The sequence below is a fragment of the Panthera onca genome, chromosome B4 (genome assembly GCF_046562875.1).
Source record: "Panthera onca isolate mPanOnc1 chromosome B4, mPanOnc1 haplotype 2, whole genome shotgun sequence".
Classification (NCBI taxonomy): domain Eukaryota; kingdom Metazoa; phylum Chordata; class Mammalia; order Carnivora; family Felidae; genus Panthera; species Panthera onca.
Genome location: NC_138345.1, coordinates 55,233,749 through 55,246,152, shown reverse-complemented (window position 1 = coordinate 55,246,152; position 12,404 = coordinate 55,233,749). Strand labels below are relative to the sequence as shown.

Sequence of the window (12,404 nt, the reverse complement as noted above, 5' to 3'; positions counted from 1 at the left end):
ATTAGTTGACATTTTTAGCCATGATAATCTGAGCTATTGTGGGGGAAAAGCAAGGAGAGAAGATTGCAGGGTCAAATCCTAAATTTTAAAGGAAGAAGAAGAAGAAAGTAACAAACCTGAGAGGGTTGGCTTACGTGGGTCAGCCCTGGCTTTTCGGAAATATTTTTTTTTTAATTTTTTTAAAGTTTACTTATTTATTTTGAGAGAGACAGAGACAGTGCATGCAGGGGAGGGGCAGGGAGAGAAGGAGAGAGAGAATCCCAAGCAGACTCTGTACTGCCAGCTCAGAGCCCAATGTGGGGCTCAAACCCACGAAACCCTGAGATCATGACCTTAGCTGAAACCAAGAGTCTGTCGCTTACGCAACTGAGCCACCCAGGCGCCCAAGGGAAATAAATTTTAAAAGGGAAGTGAGGTATGATGGGGTGCCACCTTTAGCTTCTCCACAGTTTTAATTGAGCCTAGGTTTCATGTCATCAAGTGACTTCTGGGATCATTGAGGATGTGAGGAGTTCAGATTATTCCTTTAGTCTGCAAACAACCATCCAGTACTCACATTATGATGTCACCTCCAGCTTTCCATCCTTCTCACCTGGAAAAGTTGGTACAATTCCATGAAAACGTGGAATATCAAAGTTACGGTGGGTGGTAACATTTTCAAGAAACATTTCATGTCCTTTTAAAAATGTGAAGACTGCCTTCAAAGGTCGGAAGCATCACAGGACCAGTCTGTAGCTTCATGCAGCAAATTGGTTTGACACCGGTTGCACAGAACATCATCCTAACAACAAATTCTGACTCCTTAGCTTTCCCCAAATAAATCATAGTAAAACCTAGCTGTTATAGTTGAGTTGACTTCCACATAGATGTATTAGTTAATTAATTAAGAATTAAGAAATCCTATGCTTTCACCAAAATGTATTGCCTTTCATGCTGCAGTGGCCATGCCCCTGTTCATTTTCCCTTTTCCATATGTTTTCCTTTCTAGATCATAATGGGAGTGATTCTGCTCTATAATTTACTTGGATCAAGCGCATTGGTTGGGGCAGCTGTCATTGTGCTTCTGGCACCCATTCAGTACTTCATCGCAACAAAATTGGCAGAGGCTCAGAAGAGCACTCTTGTAAGTTAACATCTTTTGGAAACTTTACTAGGAAAATCTAGTAAGCTGTCTCATTTTCAAAATAATAGGAAATTAATACATGCCACTCAGAATAATTTGGAAATTATTATGTTTCATTTCAATTCTTAGGCAGCAAATGTGTATTACATTTTTATTTTAAGTATTTATGTTTAAAACACTTTTCTTTTAAATGTTTATATTTATTTGAGAGAGAGAGAGAGAGAGGGAGAGCACGAATGGGGGAGGGGAATAGAGAGACAGGAAGACAGAATCTGAAGCAAGCTCCGTACTGTCAGTGCAAAGTCAGGGGCAGGGCTCAAACCCACGAACCATGAGATCATGAACTGAGCCAAAGTCAGACACTTACCCAGCTGAGCCACCCCGGTGCCCCGCAAGTGCACTTTTTAAAAGTGGATTTGAAATGTATGACTTGATGATCTTAAACTCAAAATGCCAGAATCACAATTCCTGATGGTTTTGTGCCATGAGGTGATGAGGCTTTGAACTTCTTCTAGATCATTGGTCTAGAGAATGTATCTACATCCATTTTGAACCCCCTGCATGTTAATTATTGACATGGGAGAATTGGATCAAAGAATAAATAAAGCATCAGGTTTATTGCTTCTGAAGTGAAATATCCCTAGAATTGAAGCAAACCACGTGATGATCTACAGAGTTACACTAAAGTATTTCACGCAGCTGCTCTGGCCGAGTATGCTCATGGTCAACTTGGCAAGCAAGAAAAAGCCCAATTATTGACCCCTTCTGGCTTCAGTTTTCCATGAAATCATTTCATTTGAGCAAGAATTGGCTTCTTTTAAAGAAATATTTGTAAATAATAAAATTGTTGACAGCATGTTCAGAAGTAAAGTTTGATTAAATATGAGCAAGGCTGCCTGTAAATCAGGCGTAAAATATAGGGATGCTGCCACTGATGGAATTGTTGCCCAAGTTGGTTTCTACTGTGACAAGCAAGTTGCACGTCATGCAGGTGGTTTTCATCACTGTTTTTCTGCTGCTTCTGGTGACGTTACTCATTATTTCCGTCTGAGCCATCTACCCGTCTTTACTTTAGGACATGAATACAGAGAGGTGAGGAAGAGGAGCACAAAGTGAAGACAGGACTCTCCTCAAACATCCGTCTTTCATTTAGCTGGTCATACTGTACTCATTTACTCATGTAACAATCATGTGATAGGCATCTAAAACCCTGTAGAGACCAGAAGGTGAATAAAAACCAAGCCATTTGCTACTTTTGCTCCCTCCTATCTGCCTTTTGGCCACTTGCACTGCTCCTTTTGAAAGTTCATAGGTCATAATGTACCTTACTAGAAATTCTAGTATTTGGTGGTGGTGGAAATTGCAATGGTTGAGTAAATTGTGGCTCTTGTAACTGCTAAAAATCTCTTTACACTTAACCCAAACTGTTAGTAATCAGTAAATCTAATTTTGGCCTTAAACAAGAGCTTATGAAGAAGTATGTGGAAATCTCTCAAAGTTAAAGGGAATACCCTTGGTTTCACAAAGTGTATTATGAAGACACAATGTGAACACACACAGTGTGAGCATACACAACCCTGACATTCCCAAATAAGAAGCAAACTAATTTTTCTTACATTCATTGTTTTCTCTTCTTCTAAGTATGAGTGATAGTGCTGAAAAGAAAATAAAACAAGTTTGATGTTAGAAGGAAGCATTGGAAGTCTCTGTATCATTTCCATAAATGTTTATAATTACTATCTGCAGACATTATTCAAGGAAATCACGTGAGACTTAAGAAACTGCTTTTATTTAACTCAAAGTAACAGGAGCGTGAGAGGTTTTAGGTGGAAAGAAATTGGAAGCCATTTCATTCAACTCTTCATTTTACACCTGGAGGTGGAAGCACAGAGGATTTGACCCCTTCTCCCGGGGATCTCAAAGCCATAATCAGTGGCAGAGCCAGGCAGAAATCAAGATCTGGTCCATCCCTGTCTGTTATATATATGGTCCTGCCTGTTTGAGTCACTTGGATGCAGCGTGCATTGTTTTCTATTTCTTTGTTTTATAGGATTATTCTACTGAGAGACTGAAGAAAACAAACGAAATATTGAAAGGCATCAAACTTCTAAAGTTGTATGCCTGGGAGCACATCTTTTGTAAAAGTGTAGAAGAAACAAGAATGAAAGAACTATCCAGTCTCAAAACCTTTGCACTTTATACGTCACTCTCCAGTAAGTTGCCATGGCGAGAAGGACCACCAAAAAACATGTGGTCTATTCAGCTTAGGTGGTGATCACTGAGACATTCTACTCATCAGAGGAAGCCCATTTATTTTCCACATGTGTGCTGTTCAGTAGCCACTAGCCACATGAGTCTATTTAAATTTAAATTAAAGAACAGAGTTAGCATAGGCTTAGAGTCAGGTAGACCTAAATTTGATTCGTTATAAGATGCGTGTTTTTGTCATATTACTTTACATCTAAAATTCTTGGTTTTTTTTCATCTGTAAAATGGGATGGGATGAGTACAGTACCTGCTATTGAAATCATCACCAGTTACAGTTGGGATGAATAGGTTTCCAGTAAAAATTTATTTATTTAAGTTGATTTGACTGTATTATTATTGACCTTCTTATCCCCAGAGATCCTCAAAAATTATCTGCAGTTGTCTTACCTATATCTCTGGAAGCTTATGATATTATATTTTCTTGAAAATTATACTTAGAATGCTATTTTTGAAAATCGACGGAAAAAAATGTCAATGCTTCCAAGTAAAAGAAGCCAAATTACATTCACATAAAACCCTCTTTTCCAATACATTTTCAAGAACTTTTAAACATGGAGCATTTTTATCTTCAACTCTAATTTTTATAAAGCAATCATTTAAAAAATTGTTTTTTTTCCCCCAGAGTGACACTGAGTACTCTCAAGAATAATTACGTTTATGTTAGTACATTTCTTACAAATTTAGCTGAACTACTACCACCAACATTTGATTTGGTTTATGTGTCAGTTTTGCTTATCTCTATTGTTCCCAAGACCTTGAACAAATTAAAGTTTTGGAGATTTATACATTGTTTCCTCTCAAATTCTAAACTAACTTAGTTCTTAGACATTACAAATACTTCTTTTGTGAAATAAATTTAGAGAAAATATTTGGTTTATATAGCTCATTTATTCTACCCTAATGCCTGATGCATTAGAAATGAAATGGGAAGGAGATTTATCTTCCAGCTCTGCACCACTGCTAATATGGTGTCAAAATGCTAGAAGATGAAATGATTGATATCCACTTGTTTATATAATAGTACTTGAAGCTGCTGACCCTGACAATACATTGCTTTTTGCAATAGACTGAAATACTCATGATAAGGATGGCTGCAGCCAGAAATAATGACAATAATAAAAATACAGTGAGATAGCCAGCCAATTTTTGGCATAAGTGGCTTTATACATATCATCCCATTTAATCTCCCAACATTCCAATAATTTAGATTCCACTGTTAACTCTGTTTTATATATTAAAAGATGGAGGTGGAGAGAGTTTAAGTAACTTGAACTTCTCTTACATCATGTACCTACTAAATGGCAGAGTTGGGTTGTTAATCCAGTTTGCTTGTCTCCAGACATGAGATTTGGGTTGTTTTTTGAATGTCAGATACAAAAGGAGAGGACGGAAGAGGCCATCACAGGGGAGAAAAACAACAGATCATGAAAGTAAAAATGCAGAAGCATGTGTATATTATAGGCAGCAGGAATTCTTGAGTCAATGGTGTAAAATTCCAGTTGAACCATTTTTAAGTTTTTTTTAAGTTTATTTATTTTGAGAGAGACAGAGAGAGCACAAGTGGGAGGGGGCAGAGAAAGAGAATATTCCAAGCAGATTCCATGCTGTTAACCAGAGCCTGACATGGGGCTCAAACTCACGAACTGTGAGATCATGACCTGAGCTGAAACCAAGAGACAGGTGCTTAACCGACTGACCCATGCAGGCACCCTGTGATATGGTTAAATATAGTATTCTTGGGGATTAGGAACTTGAACTATGGTTGATGCATAGAACTGGCTATATATCTCAACTCTGCCGTTTCATAGCAGTATGACTTTCACCAAGTTAGTTATGTCTTCCAAACCTCAATATTTTTCATCTGGACAGTGAGATGATAATAATACCTACCATGTAGGACTGTAGTAAAGATTAAAATAATGAATGCTGTACATGTTGACTGAGTTGTTGATTCTATTCCAGGCACGAGGTCAAGTGCTTCATACTCATTACCTCATACTAAGCACCTGGCAAATGGTCTGGTGCTCACCAACCTCCATTCCTCAGTTTCCTCATCTAAAAATTGGTGTAGGAGTGCCTGGGTGTCTCAGTCTGTTAAGTGTCCGACTTCAGCTCAGGTCATGATCTCACTGATTAGTGGGTTCAAGCCCCACATTGGGCTCTGTGCTGACATCTCAGAGCCTGCTTTAGATTCTGTGTCTCCCTCTGTCTCTGCCCCACCCCCACTCACACTCTGTCTCTCTCTCTCTCTCTCTCTCTCTCTCTCTCTTTCTTAAAAATAAACATTAAAAATTTTTTTAAATGGTGTAATAATAATACATCCTTATCACAGGTATATTGTGAGAATCAAATGAGTCAGTGAATGTGACACTGTTCAGTAACTGTTAAAAACATTTTATAAATAGTATTTGTAGAGCATCGTAAGAAGACAAAGATAATGAAAGCAGGAAGTCAACTGTCTAACAAAGTGGTTACTGCTGGGTCTTACAGGGCAAACTGACCTGAAATGAAAGACTGCCTCAGCAACTTGGCAGCTCTACAGCCTTGGTCAGTCTTTGGTAAAACCTCAGTTTTCTCATCAAGAAGCTGGGAAGTATTAAGAGGATCTTGGGGAATTAAATAAGATAAAGTGGATAAAGTGTTTAGAACAGTACCTGAAACATAAAAGCGCTCAATCAGTGGTATCTGAAAATATTGAAAAGCAGTTAAACAGGACACTCACTAGTAGAACAGAAGATCCAGCTTTTGTGAATCAGTGTTCTTGCCAGTCAAGATAATATCTGAAGGGAAGAGAAATTCTATCAATTTCCCAGTCTCCATTGCCAAATGGTCGTGTGCTATTTATGGATTTAATCCATTGGTAAAAGACGAGAAGACAGTATTAAATTTTTTTCTCTTTAATAGATCTGAGTTTAAATCCAAGCTCTATCACCTCCTAGTTTGGAATCTTGCATGTTACTCACCTAAGTAACACCCTAAGCACCTAAGCTGCTTTCTTATTATTGTGTGTGGTAGTTGTAATCATTAAATATGAGAACTATGTAAAGCACTCTTTTATCATACCTCAATGATGGTGACTTGTCAGCAGCAGAGCAAGGTGGTGGCAAGCAGTCTTTATTGGTTTGAATCCCTACTGTGTGACCTGGAGCTTCTCATTCTCATCTTTGTAATGGCATAGGAAGGGTACCTGCTACATGTACCCGGTGCAGATTGCTGTATAAATGTTTTTTTCAATCAAATAGCAGTTGTTCTTGCTCTTCCTCATTAAGGGGGGATTACTTATTCAAAGATGCGGACTGTAAAATGAATTATAAACAATGATGAGGGGAAAAGAAAGAAATACACTTAGAGAACAGGGTGACAGTAGCCTGAGAAACAAGATGGAGGCAGAAATGTGGCTCATCATCTGTGCTGTTATAAAACTCAGAGCAGTGTTTGGATTCCCAGTATTATACAAGAATTTGGATTTGATAACCAAGCCACATCTGGACCTGCAAAATCACAATCTGATTCTGTGTTCAGCGGTCAGGGTAGTTCATGAGAGTGGATCATGAGGACTGATGATGATTTATTTGTGGGTAGATTCTGTCCTGCATGTCAAGAAAACTAGGTTCTAGCTCTCACTCTGTTAGTAATTCACTTAATCTTTTAGCCCCGGCCCCTAAACTTCTATGGTTTATAAAAAATATAACTACAAATTATCAATTTGACTTTGTAATTTTATTGTGACCTCCAAATACTAGTATTTTAGACTAAATTATGAGTTTTTGTTTCAGTTATGCATATCATGTGTATCAAGTATTAGTGCAATATGTTTCTGGAGAGACATTTAAACTAGCAGAGGGTTCAGGATATGGAGTTGTTTTGTTAAGAAAAAGGTCTATACGTGAAAATAAATATCACTTTTGGAGGCAGAATGTGAAGTGATGTCAAATTCTTTTTTTTATCAGTGTAATAGCTTAATTTTCATACATTTAAGTTAGTTTAGTGGACCATGTGAAATACGGACAGAGAACACCTCAAGAATGCACATTTGTTAAAGTCTAATAATTTGCACCACTAAAGGAGCATTTTATCTGAATTTTGCGGTTTATAACATTTTATTAAAAACAGCTTTTCAGTAATAGAAAATATTTTCTGATTAAGACTCATGTGGCGGGGAGGGCTCATACACCTGCAAACAAGGAAATACCAACCGGGAAACGTTTGTGGACTCCAGACAAAAGGCACTTGGTCCTCTCTGTCTTCAAGGGAAGTTAAAGTAATAATAGATGATGCATTAAAGTTACTGAAAATGTTTCATAGTTGAACGAACCTAATATATTCGATTTCTCTCCACAGTCTTCATGAACGCAGCAATCCCCATAGCAGCTGTTCTTGCTGTAAGAAACTTTCTCTTGCTTTTGAACATGGAACAGAGTCAGTGTTTAGAAATGATTCATGAGCAGGAATGTGTGGGTGGTAATATATATTACTTCACCTCTGCCAGTTTTCTCTTTACAGTCCCCATCATAATAGTTCTAATCCAGGGTTTCTCGACTGTGACACTATGAACTTTTTGGCCCAGATAAGTGTTGTTAGGGCCTTTCCTCTGCCTGAGGATGGGTAGCAGCATCCCTGGCTTCTACCAGTTAGAGACCATTAACACTCCCTAGACATTGCCAAATGTGCCCTGGGGAGCAAAATTAATAGTAGTTGAGACCTAAACTGTTCTCATCTCCACAACCTGGTTCCCAGACATCCTTACATCAGAATCATGCTAGATCAACAACCAGAAGATTACATTATATTTCAGACTAAAAGGACAAACCTGGGAACTCGTATTTTATTTAGAAATGTAAATACATCTGCATCAAACACTAATGTTGGCAATTTTAGTAAAGATACACAATAGGGACCCTAAAGCAATGGAATATCTTAGTTTGCTCTTAGAAAATTTAGTATTGCTTGGAAAGAACCTGACTGGTTGTTAAGAACCCTAGGTTCACTTCACAGTTACTCCCCCTACTCAGTAATTTGACAGAAGTCAGTTTCCTAATCTATAAATAGAATCTATTCTGCCTTTCTCACAAATTTCTTGCTAAGATGGCATGTAAACCATTATGTACTCTACCAATAACAAGTATTATTTTTCCTCAGGAGTAATTTGGATAAAGCAATTGTTTTCATATTTGTAATGGACATATTGGGGTAGCAGAATATGTTAGGTTTCTAAAATCGAATGTAAGCATTTGTGAAACGTTCTCCAACTTTCTCTAAAGAACTTCTTTCTTTGCACAGACGTTTGTTACCCACGCGTATGCTAGCGGGAACAATCTAAAACCTGCAGAGGCCTTTGCTTCACTGTCTCTCTTTCATATCCTGGTCACCCCACTGTTCCTGCTCTCTACAGTGGTCAGATTTGCAGTCAAAGCCATCATAAGGTATGCACTGGAATGTCTGGAGTCCTTTGCCTGATTATGGAAGTAATATATGCTCATGGTAGTAAATTTGAAAAAGTATAAAGAACAACATTCAAATCACTGCCCATTGTTAAAATTTTAATATGCTACTTTTCAGTCTTTTACAACTATTTTTAGATGAAAAGAATTATGATTTTAAAGTAAAAATTTTGAATTTATGTAGCTTTTGATTCCTTATTTCACTTACTGGTTTTATTTTTTCTCTTCATTAAGATCATGATGTTCATTGGCTCTGCGATAGTCTATTGTTTTGAAGTCCTGTACTCTAATTTATTTAACAATTACTTCCTTATTGGGCATTTGGAATGTTTCTACTTTATACCTAACATAAATAATATAACTAACACTGAGATAAATGTCTGTTTTTGTCTTTAAAGTTTTCTCTGATTATTTTCTTAAGACAGATTTCTAGAAGTGGGGATACTAGTTTAAACAGTATGCATAATTTTAAAATTTTTATTAAGGTTTTTATTTTAATTCCGGTATAGTCAACATATGGTGTTATATTAGTTTTAGGCATATAATATAGTGATTCAATAATTCCATATATTACTCAATGTCCATCAAGATAAGTGTACTCTTAACTCCCTTCACCTGTTTCACCCCTACCCCTCCCCACCATCAGTTTGTTCCATATAGTTAAGAATCTGTTTCTTAGTTTGTCTCTTTTTTCTTTGTTCATTTGTTTTGTTTCTTAAATTCCACGTATGAGTGAAGTCATATGGTATTTGTCTTTCTCTTACTGACTTATTTTGTTTAGCATAATACTTTCTAGCTCCATCCACATTGTTGCAAATGGCAAGACTTCATTCTTTTCTGTGGCTGAATAATATTCCATTGTGTATGTGTGCATATGTATGTATATATCTCTTTATATCTATCTATCTATCTATCTATCTATCTATCTATCTATCTATCTTCTTTAACCATTCATCTATGGATGGATACTTCCATCATTTGTCTATTGTAAATAATGCGTCAGTAAACATAGGGGTGCATATATCCTTTTGAATTAATGTTTTTGTATTCTTTGGGAAAATACCCAGTAGTGGGATTAATGGATTTGTAGGGTAGTTCTATTTTTAAATTTTTGAGGAACCTCCATAGTGGCTACACGAGTTTGCATCCTCACCAGTAGTGAAGAGGATTCCTTTTTCTCCACATCTTCACCAACGCTTGTTGTTTATTGTGTTTTTGATTTCAGGCATTCTGACACTTTGAGATAATAATATCATTGTGATTTTGATTTGCATTTCCCTGATGATGAATGGTGTTGAGCATCTTTTCATGTGTCTATTGGCCATCTGTAGGTCTTCTTTGGTGAACTGTCTATTCATGTCTTCTGCCCATTTTTTTCTGCCCATTTTTTTCATTAGATTATTTGGAGTTTTTTTTTTTGGAGGGGGGTGTTCAATTGTATAAACAGTAAGAATATTTTTAAGGTCCTTAATGAATATTGCTATGTTGTTTTCCATTTACAGAGTGATAGGTCAAAAGGTGTACACATTTTTAAGATTTTTTAATGAAAATGGCCATAATATTTCTCAGTGAAGCTGTGTCAGTTTATATTTGCACTAGCAGTGATGGACAATGTTCCCATCAATCCATAGTTACTATTTTAATTTTAATTTAATCTGGAAAAAAATTTAAGTAAGGCTCATGGCTTCTGCAAATGGAAAGACTCTGCAAAACCACTCCACATTTTTCTCATTTTAAATGTGCTCTCTAGGGGCGCCTGGGTGGCGCAGTCGGTTAAGCGTCCGACTTCAGCCAGGTCACGATCTCGCGGTCCGTGAGTTCGAGCCCCGCGTCAGGCTCTGGGCTGATGGCTCGGAGCCTGGAGCCTGTTTCCGATTCTGTGTCTCCCTCTCTCTCTGCCCCTCCCCCGTTCATGCTCTGTCTCTCTCTGTCCCAAAAATAAATAAAAAATGTTGAAAAAAAAATTTAAAAAAAAAAAAAATAAATAAATGTGCTCTCTAGTGTTTTTAACCAGTGTATAGTTTGTCTCAGATTTACAGTTCCCCACAATGCACAACAATGAAAATAAATGTGATAAGATAATGACCATTTCCCACCATTTTTCTTGTATTGTATAAATAAGTATGCTACCAAACTATATCATATAATGCTGTTTGTGCCACAGTCTACTACATCTCATGCTGCATTACAAGCAAGAAAGTCTTAAAGTAGTATTTTGCATATTGTATAAGATCTTATAAATCTCAGCATGTTTCATAAACAGTCATATCATGTCTGGCTTTTGAAAGAACGTCAAGATATTGCAATACTGAGAAAAATTGGAAAATGGAGGCCTTAAATATATGACGCCTGGTGTTGTCATTGATATAAATGTTGAACATTTCTTGTAAGGTCTTTTAAATGAGATAATTTTCCCAATGGTTATGTATTACTAAGAAAACTGGTATCTGATACTTAAAATATCAGAATCTTCAGTTTTAGGCAATAGTTTATATTGGTTTAACAATGGCTTAATACCAAACAACATTCAAATGCATATGCATTATCTTATTATAAACTCAAGTTCTGATTGGTTACAGTAGTATAATCCTCTTCTGTAAGATGTGTCATTAGTAACCAATTCTGGAACTGTTAGAGTTTAAAGATCACTCCCTCTGGCCTCATCTGCCTCATTTTCTTTTCTTTCTGTTCTGACTCTGAAACAGTTGTACCGAACACTGACTGATTTTTGTAGCACCACTTCCAAATTAGGCAGTGCTCTGGAAGGGAAGCTACTTCAAACAATAAAATTGATAAATGGCCAAAGTCTGCTATTTTGGTCCTTATTTTCATTTTCTCCATTTAATCGCTGTCCCTCTCATGGTTTCATTTTTAATTGGAATTTGACTTTGTACCACAAGTGGGGATAGAAAACAGTTAGTTGGTAACTTATAACAGATAACTTCTATGAAGTCAGGAGGTTACCAAGCATCAAAAGGACTTTAAGAGTGTATTTGAAAAAAAAAAAAAAAAAAAAAAAAAACCAGAAAAAAAAACCATCAAAAAACCTAGGAGTTCCTTCCCACTCGTAGTATACAATCCTGCAGTAGTAAATCCCGGTAAAGTTGAGAGTGGATAATATTCGCTATATATTTCTGCATAGCACTCTTTCTTCGTTATGTCTCAGGGAAAGGCATTTGCCAGTTTGATAAAGACCAGTCTGTTTTCAAGGCTCAGCTCCAGATTTCCCAAGCCATAAGCCGAATAAAATCAGCTTATAAACACTTGCTTCTCTAAAATGAGTCTCAGTGGTTGATTTGTGGGTCCTACAGAGATGACCGACCAACAGGGGAGGCCAGGCCTTTTCCCCCCTGTGTGCTGGTTCTGGGAACCCCAATGAGCTTTTTCCCAGTTTTGACTGGGTTTGGCATTTTCTTCTGTGCCTGGGAGCCCGTGACCTGTCTTTGATGCCAGTTGGCCCACAACGAGCTGAGCAGCCTGTTTATAATTGGAGACTTTGGTGAGCTGATTTTGAAACCTCCTGTTCAGGACCGTGGAAGTCATAAGTTCTCTGCTGCATTCTTAAATACATT

At 37.1% G+C, this 12,404-nt stretch overlaps 1 protein-coding gene across 7 annotated transcripts in view; it reads left to right on the top strand.

Annotated features, from left to right (window-relative positions):
- ABCC9 (ATP binding cassette subfamily C member 9) overlaps positions 1 to 12,404 on the top strand; it is a 129,112-nt gene that overhangs the window by 31,181 nt on the left and 85,527 nt on the right. For all 7 annotated transcript variants that reach the window (XM_060658159.3, XM_060658158.3, XM_078450033.2 and 4 more), the window contains 4 exons: positions 989 to 1,123; positions 3,174 to 3,336; positions 7,733 to 7,773; positions 8,672 to 8,814. In XM_060658159.3, the coding sequence (XP_060514142.1) occupies positions 989 to 1,123; positions 3,174 to 3,336; positions 7,733 to 7,773; positions 8,672 to 8,814 (482 nt within the window). The remainder of the gene's footprint in view (positions 1 to 988; positions 1,124 to 3,173; positions 3,337 to 7,732; positions 7,774 to 8,671; positions 8,815 to 12,404) is intronic.